We start from the raw sequence: 17,564 nt of genomic DNA on the forward strand, positions 1-17,564 counted from the left end.
ACCAGATTATAGGGTGGAGTGCTGTATGGGGGGGGAGTGCTGTGTTTGTGTGCACTGGGAGTTTTGGGGGTTATGGGGTGGGCAGAAGAGGCTACAGTGGGTAGGGGTGGGAGCAGAGAGCTGGGCCGGGGGTGGGAGTTATAATTTAAAGGAGCCTCTCCTCTGAAGTGTTTGCCAAAGTGCACCCCAGCAAACACAATCATAAGTCGGGTTGGTTAGGCTTGCAGAACTAATGAGGGCTTGCACATTTAGGCAACAGCTTTGATGTTCTGAGTAGCTGGCTCCTTGTTTTTTCTTTCCCTTTCTCTTTTTCTCTCTATCCCACATCAAAAATGGAAGGGGAAGCTGGACAAGGAGCCCAGAAGCAGATGTTTCCAGCTGTTTTTCTTCCCCTTTTCCTTCTCTTGATGTACCTAAGTATGTGCAATATATTCACATATTTACATATCCGCTAACATCGACATCTCATGCTGTAATTTAATTACACTTGATCTATCTGCATCCATCTTTCTATTCATTTGTCCATCCATCCGTCTATCTGTCTGTCTGTCCATCCAACATTGTATATATCTCATGTTGTATATTAATTACTTATTATTTCTATCTCTATATCCCTATCTATCTATCTATCTATCATCTGTTCGTCTGTCTGTCTATCTATATGCCCATCTATTCATCCATCCATCTGTATAAATCATATCTATCTGTCCGTCCATCCATCTATTCGTTCGTCCAGCCATCTATCAACCGTCCTTCTATCTATCCATTCTTCCATCTCTCCATCCACCTATCCATCTATTCATTTACCAATCCATTCATCTACCTATATCTATGTATCTGTAATTCATCTATCCACCTACCTATATCTGTTTATCTATAATTCATCTATTTATCCATCCAACCATCCATGTGTCTTTCTGTGTAGTAGCTGACCCAGTCTTAGTTCTGTGGCCTTCTGTCTTAACTGTGGCAGTGTCTGGTTGTCATTATTCTTGATTTTGTCAGTATGTTGCTTTGTATGTGTGATTGGCTGCACTGCATTTTGTTGGGGAGGTGGAGGGGTGGTTTGGTCTATGGCTGTCCAATTTCTCTGTCTCACACATGGGAGAAACAGCGACAGGAAATTCCCTCTCGCAGCAGCTCCAGGGTGAAATGATAAAGGAATAAAGAAATGCAAACCAGATATCCAGCGCTTTATCATTCCACACCACTCTTTTTCTAGTTCTCTTATGCTCCCATCTTTATTGCCAGAGGAAATACCACGAGAAGTAAGTTCGATAAAGCCAGCAGACCGTGGGTGGTCACTTCACTCAGTCCACAGCCGCCACAGCGCATCCTCATTACAGAGTCTCGTGAGGAAACATACAGAAAACTCATTTATTCTTGAGATGTTTGTGATTGTTGTGCATTCAGAAAAGTCAGACAGAGCATAGACATCAGAAGTGCGCCTGTATTTAGTTAGGAAATCACACAGTGGTCCAGTCTCTGACAGTTGCAGATTCACAGACAAGGACAAACAGTACTCAGCAGCACATGGTGCAACTTTGGACAGCTGATCCCATAAGATCGGTTCATACCTCAATCTGCTTATAAAACTCTTTATGAAAACCTATCCCTGTTGCCCATTATGAGAGGTCAGATTCAGTAAAAAAAAAAAAAATCTCCAGAAGAGAAGAATTATATCTAATACGCTGATCTATGACCCCTCCACTGTTTTAGAGGGTTTCTCCTGGTTCTAAAACCTACACACAAGGTTTTCTTGACCAAAAATTCTTCTTGTATCACATCACAATAACAAAAGTCTCAAGAATGCAAAATGCAACAATACATGAAAGTTAATTTATACATATAATTAATTTGATTCCCTAAGCACTGATTGCTCAATAGTAATGTTTTAAAAATCGCATACATCAGATTCACTGTAATATGATTGTAATGGCAACTGTTTAAATACAGTTTAACTTGAGAGTATGAATGTCTTCCCATTCTTGCATCAAAGGCATCTGGCATCCAATATTGTTCAGCAGTATGAGATGAGATGTGACTGTTTTTAATCAGCTGCAAAAAATCCACGGGAGGCACAAGTGTTCTCCAGTCTTTCCTTCACTCTATCCATCTCCGTTTTCCGATTGGTCTGTCTCTATAAAGGTTAGAATGGGGTTACACAGCATATCAACTTCACAATTGTCCTGGTTTTCATAAAAACCAACTAAACTCAGATCCCTACACAAGGCACATTCTCAGTCGATGGCCAAGATTCACTCCAGACTTAGGAGAGTTTTCTCTACGACATCTTATGAAACCTCATAAAAGGCACTGGGACGTTCCTTTCAATCATCACAGCCATTGATTCTTCGTGATCAATGTGGGCAAAGATCATAATACTGCAAGATACAGTGTTTCAGAAACCTCAGCCCTACTATGATGGTATTTCACCATCGAGAAAGATTACAACTTCTCAAAACATTTTGCCAAAGTAAGGAATATACATTAAGTGCACTTTTTAAATGAAAAAAAAAAAAAAAAAAAAAAGTAGACCGTAGCAGTGCCGATATTTCTCAGGAATAATTCGTTCCTGCTGCTATGCCTCGTTATTTGGAGAAGTGCAGATGGCGTTCGGGCCATTTGCTTGGTTCTGGAGGCTGAAGATTCCAAGCGAGGAAAAAAAGACAAATGACATGAGTCACCTCCTCCTCAATCTCTGACTTGGCATTTTGAACATAACAACAGCAACACAACGCAAATGGATCCCAGATGATGAAGGAAGGAGAGAAATGGATAAACAGACACTCTGTAGGAGAGCAAAACACACAGGCAGTCACAGGTTGTTGTCTCCCGGTCCAAAAAAGAAATGAGGATTTGGATGAAAATGTGTTGGCTACTTGCACACATTAACCCACTCTGTAACCCTGCACTCCTCACAAAGCACGTAGCAGCACCAGTGGAAGCGGCAGTGGCACCGTTCGCTGCGTGCCTGTTTGAGGATGTTGTGCCCTCGACCGCAGCACAGCGACCCGCAGCCGTCCATGCTGGGGCTGCTCTTGTTGCAGATGCGCCCCTGTGTGCCCGGCGAATCCACTGCGGGCTCACGGTCGCAGAAGTCAGGCGACTTCTCGAAGTACACCAACTCACGGGAAATGTTCCGCCGACGGCCTCTGAGCTGGTCCGAGCCGGGGCTCTCAACAGTTCGAGAGTTGAATACTCCGTTGTTCTTGTTCTGAGAGTTTATGAAGATGGCGGTCAGAAATTTCTCCCGTAGCAGTGATCCCACGAGCCGGAATTCAGGAGATACATACCAGCAGGTCTTGAACTGGCAGCTGCCCGATGTGCCGTGACACTTGCACTTTCTTCTCATGTTGTCAGTAACTACCTGTTAAGGTCAAACGCACAATGAAAACATTTGTAGTATATCTGGATATCTATCTATCTTGAATAGTTTTTAAGAAACGCTGAATGACTGCACGTTCCGTTTAAAGACTGCAATGTTTCTCCAAATTAAAAAAACGTAAAATTACGCAGATGGGAGTCGCACCCCCTTTTGATACTGCATCACCGTAACATTTGTTTTACTTGTGAATGAAAACAAAAAAAAGAATTTAAATTCTGAACTTAAAATGATTAAAAATGCAGTTAAATAAAAATGCATATATAAGGTGTATGTAGATTAAATTAGATTTTTTTTATATCTAACATAGATAAAAAATTGTGTTATGTATCATTACATTTGGGGACTCCCCCGTGTGATACAAGTAGGGATGCACTCGAATTTCGGCCGCCGAAAATTATCGGTCGAAAATACGAGCTGAACGTAGGCTATATGATATAATAGATGGCGCGCCCCGCTCGAGTCATTGCGCGGTTTGGCGCTCCGCTCAGTATCTCGCTCAATGAATGCGCTTCTGCTCAAAGTCCGCTCAAATAACAACGCGCAAAAAGTAGAGTCCGCTCGAATAACGCGCCGACAGGAAAGGTCTACGTAGCATACTTGTTCCTGTTTGCTGTAACATGCTGTAGTTACAGCTGACGGTATACTCGTGACGCCAAGCTCTGTTTAAGTGCTCTCATAACAGTTTTGTGGGAATAATTATACATTATTTGGACAATTATTTTTTTAAAGTTATATTGATTCTGTTGCATGGAAAAATACAAAAATAATGTATTGCTATTAAATGTTAAGGCCACTTTACAATAGGGTAAACTAACATGAACGAACAATGGACAATAAATTACAGTACTTATTAATTTGTGTTAATGATAATACAGTTGTTCACTGTTAGTTCTTGTTCATTCAGAGTGCATTAACTGATAAGCACAACTGTCAATTTTAATAATGCATTAGTAAATGTTGCAATTAACATTAATAAAGATTAATAAATAAATTAATATTATTGTTCATTCTTAGTTCATGTTAATTATAGTAGTTGTAAATTAATGCTAACTAATAAACCATTATTAATATAAATTCTGTCCCGGTTTTGGTTTTCGGCCAATTAAATCCAGACTTTTTGTGTTTTCATTTTGATGCATAGATAGATATAAGTTGCATCACCAACAGTTTTTGACTTTCTGTCCCTCCAAATAAATAAAATAAAACAAAATCAAACATGACTTTTAATTCAGACCTTATATGTACAAAAACATATATATTTTTGGTAAATTAATAGATAAAATAAGTTTTATGCCACTGATAGACAATCATGCCCAATCTGAAGATATTTAATCTTATAACGATGATAGCTTATGGAGGGGAATTTTGGACCAATAAGATTTCGCCTGTGAATGTCTGCATAAAATCCAAGCAGGTAAATCATTTAAAACGCGTACAGGGAAAAACAGTGTTTTATCATGTCATACCTGTTTAGGACACGGTTGCTATACAGCTTATTAGAAAAGATTATTAGATTTGAAGACATAGAACCACACCTGTCTGCCCACTCTATTATTATGAATCCGCATCCGAGCGTGTATATCGCGAGGAGATCCTCTGGAATCCAACCAATCCCTGGAGAACCGTACACCAAGACGCACATCGTGACTGCAGCCTCCCCACTCCCAGGTGTCCTGCAGCGGCGTGACCTCATCCGGCAGGGGCTTGAGGAGACTGATAGGGTGGGACGAGTGCAGATCGGCCGGCAGGCTGCCATGGAGCGATCCCAACTCAGGTGTGTTCTCCCTGCACCTGCAATGGACACCCCGCTCCTCTGGAAAGTCTGAAGCTGGAGCTGGGTTAACTTGAGTCGGATTTTGTCATCATCCAGGCGACGTTTAGCCTCGCAGCCACACCCGCGCAACTTACCGAGGCTGCAGGCCGAGGCCACCGAATGCACGACACCTGCCGCCAGCAGCGACAGCGAGAAGGCACTCTCTCGGAAACCTGGGACGAAGAGAAAGCACTTTTACACCACAAATAAAGCTGCCAGCAGAGTAAACAGAGCCTTCAGAAAGCGAAGTGCGCACGAGCCAGCTGGTGAGATAATTATCTATAACGATCTTTATCTAAAATCTCATAAAAGATGTTTTCCATGCCGCAAATGCGTTAAACAATGACTCAACGCTGATATTTTCCGTCTTTGGCCAACGTAGCATTTCAATGCCCGGATTATGACTGTATTGGCTCTCCACAACTTCAACTTCAGCACTTCCCATGCCCCTTTTGCCATCAACTCACCCCTGTTGAGAATGGCACTCTGATGGGGCAACTTGCCATGGTTCTCCAGGGAGGAGCAGTTCCAGCGCTGGTCTCTGAGCTGGTGCTGGCATTCGTGAATAGCAACCTGAATGCCCTGCAGAGCAGAGGCTGTGACATCAGGGCTGCGCACACACAAACGCATCTGTTTTTTGGTCAGGCCTGCCAGTCGTAAACACACTGCGTTGGGGGTAAGCACTGGCTCTCCTGCCACCTTCAGGCCAAGGATGTCATTGCCCAGTACCCTGAGAAAGGAGAAAATTAATTTTATAGCAGTGATATCATTGCGAAGTAACACCGCATGCAGTAAATATTGCGGAAGGCTGGTGTTACTTAGCATCACATGTGGTCTTTTTTAAATGACTCACACATGTGAAGAAATTATGACAATGAATTCAGTCATTAACGAGAAGCAGGAAAATATTGTATCAGGAATGGATGCTTTTTATGGTGCCGTATTCATTTCGAATCATGCGATCGATACCTACTTACTGGAACGGCAAAGAAAAAAAAGAGACAACTTTTTATATCAGAAGTGAACGGCCCTGACGCTCAAACGAGGCTGTGACCTTGCAAGAGGCGTACATAAAACTTCCATGAATATTCAAACGCCCTGCTTTCTATCAGTGTCTTGGCATGCCTGAGGATAATCTGATGAGAAAATGACTATATGGAAAAGATTTGTGCGCAACATTATATCCAAATCATAACACGCTGATGCTAATAAATACATTATGCCCATCGCCAGTTTGGAGAAGTGAGAGAACATCCATAACCACACAGTTACACTAGATTAAAACGTTTCTGTTAACAATTACCAGAATAAACACTAGTTATCCATTCCATTAGCATTAGGAGGTAATTGTTACTAACACCTGTTAACTAGAGAAACCTGCACCAGCAACAATTAGTATCTGAACAGCAGATTCCCAAATATTCAATGCCAAACATGTGCAGTTTGTTACTAGTAACAATGGAGGAGTCACTTGTCTAGTAGCAAAGGAATGAGTACTAGTATGTAATGAATAAGTAGCCTTGCATTGATTGAAAAGAGATACTTATTGGGCTACACACTAATAGTAAAAACAAGTTATGATAACATTAAAAAGACACTAATTCGGTTTTAGATACTAGCATGCTACTTTTAATAGAAGCCGTGACGCGAAACTGATTTATTTTTTTATTCAAAGTTCTAATTAAATGCTAATGATAAACGAATCGTTCATTTGAATCTCTGGTTTCCAAAACAAACAGTCCGTTTAGGCGACTCCAACAGACCCCATGAAGGCGCTTCTACCTTTCTACTTACGTGAACGCAGGTGACAGAAGCGCTGCAGTCACAATCAGGACTCGTCCCAAACACTGTCTGTGGGGTAACTCCATTGCGCCGAAAGCTTTTCTCGACGGGACATTAAAACACCTGTGGGATCGCTTTGGAGAGCAACTGGAAATGAGTTCAATTGTTTGTGTGAGGAGCGGGGAGTTGAGCAAGCAGCATTTGATGAAGCCTGGGACGGGAGCGTGTATGTCACTGAGGAGAAGGAGGAGGAGGAGGGGGCGCCGTCAGGGTGGGCGAACTTCGCCTGAGGCGCTTGTTTTTAAACACGACGAAAAAACAGCAAGGCCTGTCAAACTTTATATATTCTTAAAGCTGCATGTCACAATCGTGCCTCCCCCCTCCACCAATAGTGGTCATGCTTAACAGGCATAAATCTGACTGCGAATAAATCAATGTCAATAGAAGCCTGAACCAATAGGCTATACTGTTTCTCATAAAGGACGCGATATTGACAACAAGGGCGTTTACTATTTTACATTTTTTTTGTTTCAAGTGCACCGAGCAGCACGTGACTAACAATATTACCAATTTTGAATGTAGGCTATCTAGCCGATTTTTTTAAATAGACAAATACACTCACACACACACACACACGTTGTTTTTATCTGTGACCAACCGACATGCAAAACCGACGAACAATTTAGGCTATTTGTTCATATGTATTTCTTTTTCTTTCTTATTTTTTCGTATTTTTCACACATTACGTGCATTATATTGTATGGTTTACTTTATTTAATTTTATTACCAGCAGGTAGTAGCCCATTGCGCCATAATATTTTTGCTAAATTGTTTTACGGTGTTTGTTTTTTTTGTCCAGAGGCGGTACAATGGCGTTATGAGGTGTTGTCTTTGCCGTTCATGCCATTTATCGGTAGAATATGAAAATAACCGATAACTAATAAGAAAAGCGCAAATAATGACGACAGACGAACAAACAAACAAATAGGCGTACGGTTAATTCAGCCAACAGAAATCTACTTTTAACTGCAGCTTTAAAATTTATTAAAACTAAAATGGCGATCTATAACAATTGACCAATTTGATTATTGGGAAATAAAATCGAATTCCGTCCCATTCATTATTAATATGAATTATTAATTTATTAATACTTCAATAACTCTGCTGAACCGCTGTCGCATGCATCCTAGGACCTGTGACTTGTTAAATGTTACTTATCGCATGCAGTGTGTGCATTCTTTGTATTTATTTATCGATCCATTTTTCTTGCTGTCTTTTTCTGTTTGTTTATTAAGTAGGCCCATTATCTGGCCTGTCTGCATTTTGCTCTCCCGTAAACGTATACGAGCGCCAGGGGCTAACCTAAACTAAAAGTCATTCGCATAGGCTACGATGCCCAGGACAGCAGCAGGCAAGCGTGCGGATCTTCTTGAACAATGCGAGGTGCGTGTGCGTGTGCGCGTGCATGTGCTCGCCCATCCTCCCGCTCGGAATCAGTTCAACAGTTCACCGCGCACCCCTAGTGACGTTTCACTTTAATTAAGCCCACATTCATCATTTTCCCCGACACTCTTAATGAGAAGGCTTTGCTGACTGTTGCTGCGGATAGCCTAGAGCGCTACTGGAAAATAGACTTATTTCGTTTGTTTGTCTATACACGTCTGAGTTTGTGCGTATAATTAGTCCCATAACTGACCATGATGGAGAGGTTGTTGTCAAGGCTCATTGAAAGTGATACGCAATTACATAGTGGGCCAACAAATTATGCATAATGCACATAATAAGTTTGTTCAATAGACAAGCTGTCAGTGTTTTTCTTTTTTCGTTTTCTTCTTCTTGTTGCTGCAACGTAGACATGATGCCATGATAAGACGTTTTGAGTATAGTAGGCTACTGATAAATGTATGAATAAAGCAGAATATTTGAGGCATTAGCAGTTTACAAGATTAAAGGATTATCGTGCTGGTGGTCAGCTATGCACTATGCACAGCAGGTGAAAAAACTCTTTAACTGACCCTAGAACGAGCATCTCGCTTCTTATCTTTATTAATATTACTATTAACAGTAGTAGAACTAGGATTAATGTCACGAAATTGAGTTAAATCCCCCTTTAACCATTCTTAACACCGGGTCCTGACAACACTTCTTGGTTTTTGGGCTAATCACCTCCCATTCTGGAAGATCAATTCTTGTATTGGAGCTAATCACCTCTATTCCTTTCCTTAAGCTCTGGCAACGAAAAGTGCATTAGCATTTTGCCATGGCGTGTATATCTAAGTGGCTTAAAAAGTGATTTGAAGTTGATTTGTATATAAAAGGCGTCCCTTTAACCGGATTGCCGCTAATCTGCGCCGCATCGCATGAGTGTTTCAGGAAAACCTGTTTAAGATCCTTCAAGAGTATAAGAGCAGGCTAAGCCCAGAAAAGCAGCCCTCATTAAATACCACTAACAAAAGCGCACTTCCTTCAGTTAGCCATTTACTTCAATCCCTCAGAGAAAAAAAGTGCTCTCTCTCTCTTTCTCTCCGATTCTTTCATGGTGACATCAAACACCGTATATGTGCTCAAAAAAATTAAAAAAACGCCGATTTAATATTTGCCGTTTGCACATAATTCTTTGCGCAGACGATGCCATAAATGTATGGAGTCAAACTGACAGCAAAACACCATTTGATTCGTGCCTTTACTGACCATGTGAGATCAAGGGAGGTCTGCAGTCCAGATGGTGAACAGTTTTATCTAGACTCTTTCTCCTTTGGTGTCACAATTTAAAATCAGACGTGTTGAGTTATTTATCTGTAGCGATTTCGTATTTTATTCGTCCTCTAAAATGGCATAGAATTGCTTATTAGAGATGTTGGAACGACTTGTGACATCAGTGAAACTTCTTAGAAACGAGTCACAGGGGTTAAATTGCCATTAGAAGTCGCAAGGACGCGAGAAACGCGATTTGTGCGATTCGTTTTAAAGTTAAAAGATACGTAACGTCTTTTGTTGATGTGTCCACATGAAACGTTTGCTATTTACGCTTTTTAAACAAACGTTGAAAACGAACTGATGGTATGATGGAATAATTATTGTGAACGACTTAATGTGATCACCACAATAAATTCGCATCCATTCGCACTTTTCACAATGTTCTTACAGCCTCGTCGTTACAACTCAGCAAATTTAAAACGGTTTGGGGATGAATTATGAATTTTAACTTCAGACAGCTATGCGAATATATATCGAAACACGAGAGACACGCAAGACCCAAGAGACGCCGAGTTACAGACTTTGAGATCAAAATGTGTTGCTGCACTGGTCAAGCTCCATTTGAAACTAGAAACTGAAGCGGCATTAAGCGCCGTCTCTTGTCTCTAATATTCTCCTATTCATTCAACCCAGATTTTTCACCATAATTATAGCATGACGTTTCTACTTGATGTGCTTTATTTAGGCTAAACAGTACAGACGGGTGCAGAGCGCAAGCATGGACATCTATAAAAAAAAAAAAATTACGCGCAAGAGGGAGGAGACGCAGTTAAGGGAGTAATGCATGCAAGCACTCCGGGTAAAAAGGCCAGTTTAAGATGTTTTATATTCTCCTCTTACTGTAACCGTGTCGCGACAGCATCCACGCAGAGGGAAGCGAAAACACAAGCGGCGCGCGCGCGCACACGCACACACACACACACACCCGCTGCAACGAGAAGGAATAAATCTCCTCTGCGTCTACGGAAGACTCCTAAAGGGACTGCGTTTTATATGAATTCGCTTGAATGTATCCGAGGAATCTTTGGACGAGGATTACAAAATGATATGTAATTTAAAGCGCCTATAACGGATCCTTTCTTCATCTCCTCTCCTTTATGTCGGGTTTTGCCTCCTGTATTCATTGTGCCCAATGAGAAGAATTAAGCTATCCGTCCATTCAGTTCCACTCAAAAGGAGGGAGGAAAAAAAACAGAGGGAGATGAGAGCTGCAAATCCCTTTTTTATTCATCTTGTAGCGTTCAATAAGTGAACAATGTGTCGCCTATCAGTCACCGAGGGGATCAGGTCTACGGGACTGTCCCACGCGCTCAGTGCTGTGAGCAGAGCATCACTAACACACAGACTGTAAGAGCAGAAGCAGCAGCAGCAGCAGCAGCGGCGGCGGCGGAGGAGGCACTGGCACTGGCATCCCATCCAGGACCCTTTCTGTGACTTCTACGCTTATTTTATGAATAAACTTTGACCCACGCTGTCAGTCGCACTGGAATGTGGAGTGGTAAGTGGATGCTTCTTACAACAAACAGGCAGTTTATTCAGTCGTGTAATGTTTAAATAAAGGCGCAGGCTTAAGAAGCATCTTTAAAAAAATAAATAAATCATATAGTCACTGTTGGGTTCGTGCGCTGCTGCATGATTCTTTGGAGACTTCTTTCCAGACCACGCGTATCCATGGTCTGGACGGTTTTGGAAAAAGCTAGAAAATATTCAATAGGTTATTTTATTTAGATTTTCACAACATCTTTATTTTCATTTATATAGCCTATAGATTTTTTAAATGTTGTGTGATGTATCTTTGTGTAGACCGATATTTGTTATTTTTGGTATTACAGAGCCGTTCACTAATCCGTGTTTTGATCATTCACTTCACACAACACGTAAAATATCCCTGCATTTAAAGGCTAAAGCAATAAAAATCAAACAATATTTCTGCACACTACCCAATGATTTTCCTGTTGTTTTTAGATGCCCACTAGCTCCTCTAATATAGAAAGTTCCTGATATGGTTTCTTTTCGCAGGGATCTGATTTGAGTTTAAGTGGTAAACTTTGCCCTTCCAGATATCATGCGGGTACTCGCGTTGCTTCTCGCAGTCAAAGCGGCATGTGTCCTCTTGGTCTCCTCTCTCACTGGCACAGGGGCGGTGAACAACAGCGGCCGGTGGTGGTAAGATACAGCAGGCCCATAATATACATTATCACATTTAACAGGCTACATATAGTACGTTCATCCTACAATGTCTACAACTGAAACCCTTTTTTGGTGCACAATATCTACGATCAATAACTAAGTCTCCTAGATCTTTAGCGCAGACAGCAGTAAATTAAACGTTGTTAGACGAGCTACAGATTTATAATGTCATTTAGTGGTTGGAATGAATCTGTCATTTACTTCGTTAGTAGGGTGTAGCGCGTTGTAATTTATAGCCTGGCTTTGTTTTAGGAAAAAAAATACATTATGTTAGGCACACTGATAAAATAAATGAGCTATGTTTAAAGTAAAGAAGTGAAATGCATCAATGCGCTCTCATGTAACCTGTTTACGCGGAGCTACTGTCTGCGCGCCCGCGCGCGCTCTCCCTCTCTCGGCTTCTCTCTGTCATTTTGACAGTGTGGCTTGAACACGGGACAAGATTTTTCAATCCAATGTGGGATAAATTAAATGCGGATTTATTTTATGGCTGGGAGCAGTTCCTTTCCAGGTCGCTTTCAGGGTCGAATTCATGTAATGTGCTGAGCATTCCGGAGTAGGTAAAAGACACGACTTACGAGCCAAAGCTCTACGCGTGTGTCATAACGTTGAAAGGAGAAACAACAAGTATACATACTAATGCAAAGCTATATGTATATATCATAATTCCGGCGAAAGGATCATTTAAATGATACATCTAATACAGCACTTTTTGTTATTTTTTTGATCCATGTACACATGCTGATTTTATATCTGATTGGTTTTGAAAAGTTTTGTGTTAAGCAATTTTTCAGATTAGATTTCAGTTTCATTGGACATGATTTGGACCTGATGCAGCATACTGCCAGTTGCATTATGAAATATGCACATATCGGGCTTATGTTCAGTATTACATCATTAACATTTTATATGTATTTGCTGTGAGATCTCCTTCCATGCATTCTAATGAAGCAGTTAATTTTTTAGTTTAAACTTTTGCACACCACAACTGTGATTCTCAACAAACTAAAAAAAAAAATCAATGACAAGAACGCAATGATTTGCATCTCATGCCAGTTAGACGAGAAAACTCTTTTTGACCGAAGTCAACCTTTCTGTTTCTCCATCAGGGGTATTGTGAATGTGGCATCCTCGGGCAATCTCCTCACCAACTCCAAGAATGTGCAGTTGGTGTTGGACCCCAGCCTGGCGTTGCTAAGTCGTCGTCAGAGAAAACTGATCCGTCAAAACCCGGGCATCTTGCACGCCATTGCAGCAGGCCTGCATACGGCCATCAAGGAATGCAAATGGCAGTTTCGTAACCGCCGCTGGAACTGTCCGACCACCCACAGCCCCAACGTCTTTGGCAAAATTGTCAACCGAGGTGAGCATGGCTTCTCAGAGTGACATTATGAAAGCTTTGTACCATCCCATACAGCGAAATGGGAGAATATGGAAGTACACATTAATATTTTCTGTATGGAGACAAGGCACGATCATTCTAAGTTGTGCTTATTGTTTGGTTAGGTTGCCGTGAGACTGCATTTGTGTTTGCCATCACAAGCGCTGGTGTTACTCACGCCGTGGCTCGGTCCTGCTCTGAGGGAGCCATTGAGTCCTGCACCTGCGACTACCGGCGCCGGGGTCCTGGAGGGCCAGACTGGCACTGGGGAGGCTGCAGCGACAATGTGGAATTTGGCAGGATGTTCGGGCGAGAGTTTGTAGATTCCAGCGAGAGGGGCAGAGACCTGCGGTATCTGACCAACCTGCACAACAATGAGGCGGGAAGAATGGTAAGACCATCAAAAGGCATTTGTCATTAATAGATCTAACAATAAGTGGTACACATGGAAAGCTGCTAAAATAACATTTATTTATTTTTTGTTATTATAATGAATTTAATGAATAATAACCAATAAACTTACTGAAAATACTGAATTAATTACAAACTAATTATTTTAAACTAAACTGATTATTATAATATATTGTAGTATAATATGTTGTGTTTAAATATACAAATAATCAACTAGTAAATTTAATTTAGTTTATTTTGAAGTTCATGTAACAGGGTACATTTACAGGTCTACATTTACAAAAAAAGACAATATTATATTGTAGTATATTACATTATATTCTACAATATGTTATAATGAAACATACAAAAACTCAAACAAATAAATTAATTAAATAATTTAAAATGAACGTTATAGCACATCTATAGATTGTTATTTACAAGATCTAAGAAAAAACACATTATATTGTATTATATTTATAGTATGATATATTGTTAGTAGACAGTATGTTATATTTGGAAATACAAGCATCCGAAATAATAAATAATTGATTAATTTTGTTTAATAATTAAATTAATTTAAACTTAAATGTAACATTTCACGTTTACAGATTTTTTTCTTACTTAAGACTAATAAAAACAAAGACATTATATTATATTATATTATATTATGTGACATTTTTTCCATAAATATATTAATTGATTCAGGTTATTATTTAGTAATTATAGTTAATTTGTTAATTATAATTAAAATTTCAATATAGGTCTATTAATATACTTTATTTGGATTGATGGATCAACTATATATGGGCTAGTTGATCCATCAACCATTGATACAAGTGTATTTGTGAAAAGTTAGTCAAATTGAAGAATTGAAATATATGTGTATAAATTATTTTGTACAATATAGATTAATTTTCATTCCCTACAGACAGTCGCATCAGAGATGCAACAAGAGTGCAAGTGCCATGGGATGTCTGGGTCCTGCACTGTGCGAACATGCTGGATGAGACTGCCCAGCTTCCGTGTAGTGGGAGACTTCTTGAAGGACCGTTTCGACGGGGCGTCCCGAGTCGTGTACGCCAACAAAGGCAGCAACCGCGCGTCCCATCGAGCTGACCCCCGCCACCTGGAACCAGAGAACCCAGCACATAAGCTCCCTTCTGCCAGGGACCTCGTGTATTTTGAAAAGTCCCCCAACTTCTGTTCCTACAACGGCAAAACGGGCACACACGGCACTTCGGGACGTGCCTGCAACAGTTCGTCGCCAGCGCTGGACGGTTGCGAGCTGCTGTGCTGCGGACGGGGATACAAGACTCGAATGGAGCAGGTCACAGAGAGATGCCACTGTACTTTCCACTGGTGCTGTCATGTGAGCTGCCTCAATTGCACCAGTACACAGACCGTCCATCAGTGTCTATGATCACCAAACAGAACGAATTGACAAACTGGAGGCTCCAAAACTGGGTATTGAAAGGGGCCGCTGGGGTATCTGGAGGTTATATAGGAATAAATAAGCGTGAAACTGAAAAAAAAAAACATAAGAAAGGGACTAAATAATCTGTCGGTTGAATACGCAAGTACACTCAATGTATTAACTACTGAGAAAAGTTCAAAAGTACATGTGCAAAACTCTTAGCTGATGGTAGTCCTTGAAAAACACAATATTTTGTTCATGTTACTGCAGCATAGGGATTCAAAAGTGGGTCGAGAACTACTATGCACTACGCACATGTGGACAGATTTTAAAATTCAGCATGCTTGAAGCACTAGTCCTGAGGTTCTAGTTTGTCTTCTCTTCTCCCGATCTCCGTCTCTGGTGCTCTAGGGAACATGGAAGCTAGAAAGTAGTAACTGGACACAGTTTGACAGATGTTCCTGTGGTTAGCGAACCACAAGCATGCTCTCTCATAAACCAGTGCAAAACTCTAACAAGAGGGCGGTTCTTTAAAATATTTTAGCGTTTTGTTTTCTTTAGCTGCAGTCCTACTCGTCTCACATAAAACTGTGTGAAGTGCTTCTCAAGGGATGGGGCTTCCTTTTCCGATTACTATGTAGCGGAATCCCGAACTCAGCCCAACCTCTTGTGATTTCCCATTCGGACCTGCCACACTTCCCGTCATTGCTTTGAGTCTCCTGCCATTTTTTAATACCATTTATTATTATGTGGTATACCATGTTATTGTACTGATGGAAAAGAATTGGGAAGAGAAAATTAAGATTGACCCGAGATTGACTCGATTCGGCTCTGACAGAAGCACGTTTACTATCACAGAAACTCTTTTGGGAGAGAAGAAGGCTTCTGTCGGAAGTTGCCTGCATCGATTACGCACAAGTAGATACTAGTTTTGAAAAAAAAAGTGTGTAAAGATAATCCTGTAAATGCCCTGCTACCTAGTTTACAGTGGACAAACAGTTCACGTTTATGTTTTTGAAAGAGCCACAATTATGGAAACTGTATTTTGTATATCAGCTAACATAACCAAAATGTTGTAAATATTCTAAATAGATATGATCTATATATTTATACTGCAACTTGCAATGTGAGAAAATGATTTAATCTGAAAGTGATGGTTAATACGCTATCATTATTTACGGAATAATTCCAGCCAGTTGTGCGCTAACTTATACAATGATAGGCCACATACATCTCAGAGACATGATTACTTTGTCAAATGCCTGATTTGCTTGTCTCTGGACACTTGTGTTTTACATGCACTGAACACCATCTTTTAATATTGTGAATGAAAAGTATTTATTATTGTATGATGGCTTTTTTTTTTAGAGAAGAAATGCTGATAAAAGGAAATATTTTAGCTCAGTCTAGAAGAGTTGTTTTCATATAGAGCAATAGCACAATAAAGTTTATATTTTCATTATCTGTGTTTTCAGAGAACCACTCATTTCCTAACGGTGCTCACAGTTTGTGTTCAATAACAGGTTTGCCTTTCCATATGTTCCACAGCGTATTCGCCCCAGCTTCATTTGCGATCCATCAATCATTTCTCACAACCGCAAACTGGTATGACAGGGTATGTCTAAAGCACTTAACCTAAAATCAACAATGTGACTGTGCAAGTATATCCGTTCCTCTAAACATCATTCCCACCGCTAAAAGCACAAGAGCAGCCCTCTTCTTCGAACAGTCATGCACCCTAAATCCACAGTAACCGCTGAGGGAATTTGGGCAGTGGCGTAACACAGCGTTAAATCTGTGTGTTTTCGCGACACTAGAGGTTTTGCTTCACTTAATATCAGAAACAAAATAAAGAAACGGTATTAGAAATAATGACAGGCTGCATTGCCCCCGCCCTGCTGGCGAGGCCGGTGCAACCACAAGAGTTTGGATGAAGGCAGGCGATTCTTTCGCTCTCCAACCGCAACATATCGCAGGGCCACTGAAGGTCAGCAAGACGGAGAGCTGCGCTGCTGTTGTCGTCAGATCCGCATCCCAGAACTGAACTGTCACCAGCCGTTACTTCAGTCTGCAGTGTCACATGAAATTATTTTAATATGCTGATTTGAGGCTGTGTTAGTGTACATTGGTAACAATTTAAAATAGGTAACACTTGTTAACTATTAACTATGACTTTTAGGTATCAGGTAGGATTAGGGATGTAGAATGATTAATATGTGCTTAATTAGCACTAATAAATGGCTAATATTTTAGTAATATGCATGCTAAAAAGCAACTAATAGGTGTAAAATAAAATAAAATGTCTTTTTAGACAAAGTTTAGATTTAAAATCTGTAAGACTTAGGCCTACTTTTAATAACCAAGGATGCAATGAATTGATCAAAAGTGCGAGTAAAGGTCTGTATAATGTTACAAAAGATATTAAAAATGTTCAAATTCAAATCAA

General features: G+C 40.4%; 2 protein-coding genes across 3 annotated transcripts; one reads left to right on the plus strand and one right to left on the minus strand.

Annotated features, from left to right (window-relative positions):
• Positions 1–696: 696 nt before the first annotated feature.
• Positions 697–7,357, minus strand: wnt10b (wingless-type MMTV integration site family, member 10b). Its single transcript, XM_043224196.1, is given in 5 exon segments — positions 697–3,370; positions 4,924–5,171; positions 5,174–5,374; positions 5,669–5,931; positions 6,996–7,357. Coding segments are annotated over 5 exon segments (1,278 nt in total). The 5' UTR covers positions 7,070–7,357; the 3' UTR covers positions 697–2,878.
• A 3,170-nt stretch (positions 7,358–10,527) lies between these two features.
• wnt1 (wingless-type MMTV integration site family, member 1) lies at positions 10,528–16,563 on the plus strand. Of its 2 annotated transcripts, none has more exons than XM_043224182.1 (5): positions 10,528–11,238; positions 11,760–11,906; positions 13,040–13,293; positions 13,437–13,702; positions 14,633–16,563. In XM_043224182.1, the coding sequence occupies exons 2-5, from the start codon at positions 11,806–11,808 to the stop codon at positions 15,122–15,124; spliced, it is 1,113 nt and encodes a 370-aa protein (XP_043080117.1). In that variant the 5' UTR covers positions 10,528–11,238; positions 11,760–11,805; the 3' UTR covers positions 15,125–16,563. The 2 variants fall into 2 exon arrangements, with proteins under 2 accessions (XP_043080117.1, XP_043080116.1); XM_043224181.1 differs by having other exon boundaries at positions 11,801–11,906.
• Positions 16,564–17,564: the final 1,001 nt, after the last annotated feature.

Source organism: Puntigrus tetrazona, chromosome 23 (assembly GCF_018831695.1).
Source record: "Puntigrus tetrazona isolate hp1 chromosome 23, ASM1883169v1, whole genome shotgun sequence".
Taxonomy (NCBI): domain Eukaryota; kingdom Metazoa; phylum Chordata; class Actinopteri; order Cypriniformes; family Cyprinidae; genus Puntigrus; species Puntigrus tetrazona.

Coding starts and splice junctions, on each gene's coding strand:
- wnt1 (XM_043224181.1), top strand. Junction 13,294..13,436: donor TGGCAAAATTGTCAACCGAG/GTGAGCATGGCT, acceptor TTGTTTGGTTAG/GTTGCCGTGAGACTGCATTT. Junction 13,703..14,632: donor ACAATGAGGCGGGAAGAATG/GTAAGACCATCA, acceptor CATTCCCTACAG/ACAGTCGCATCAGAGATGCA.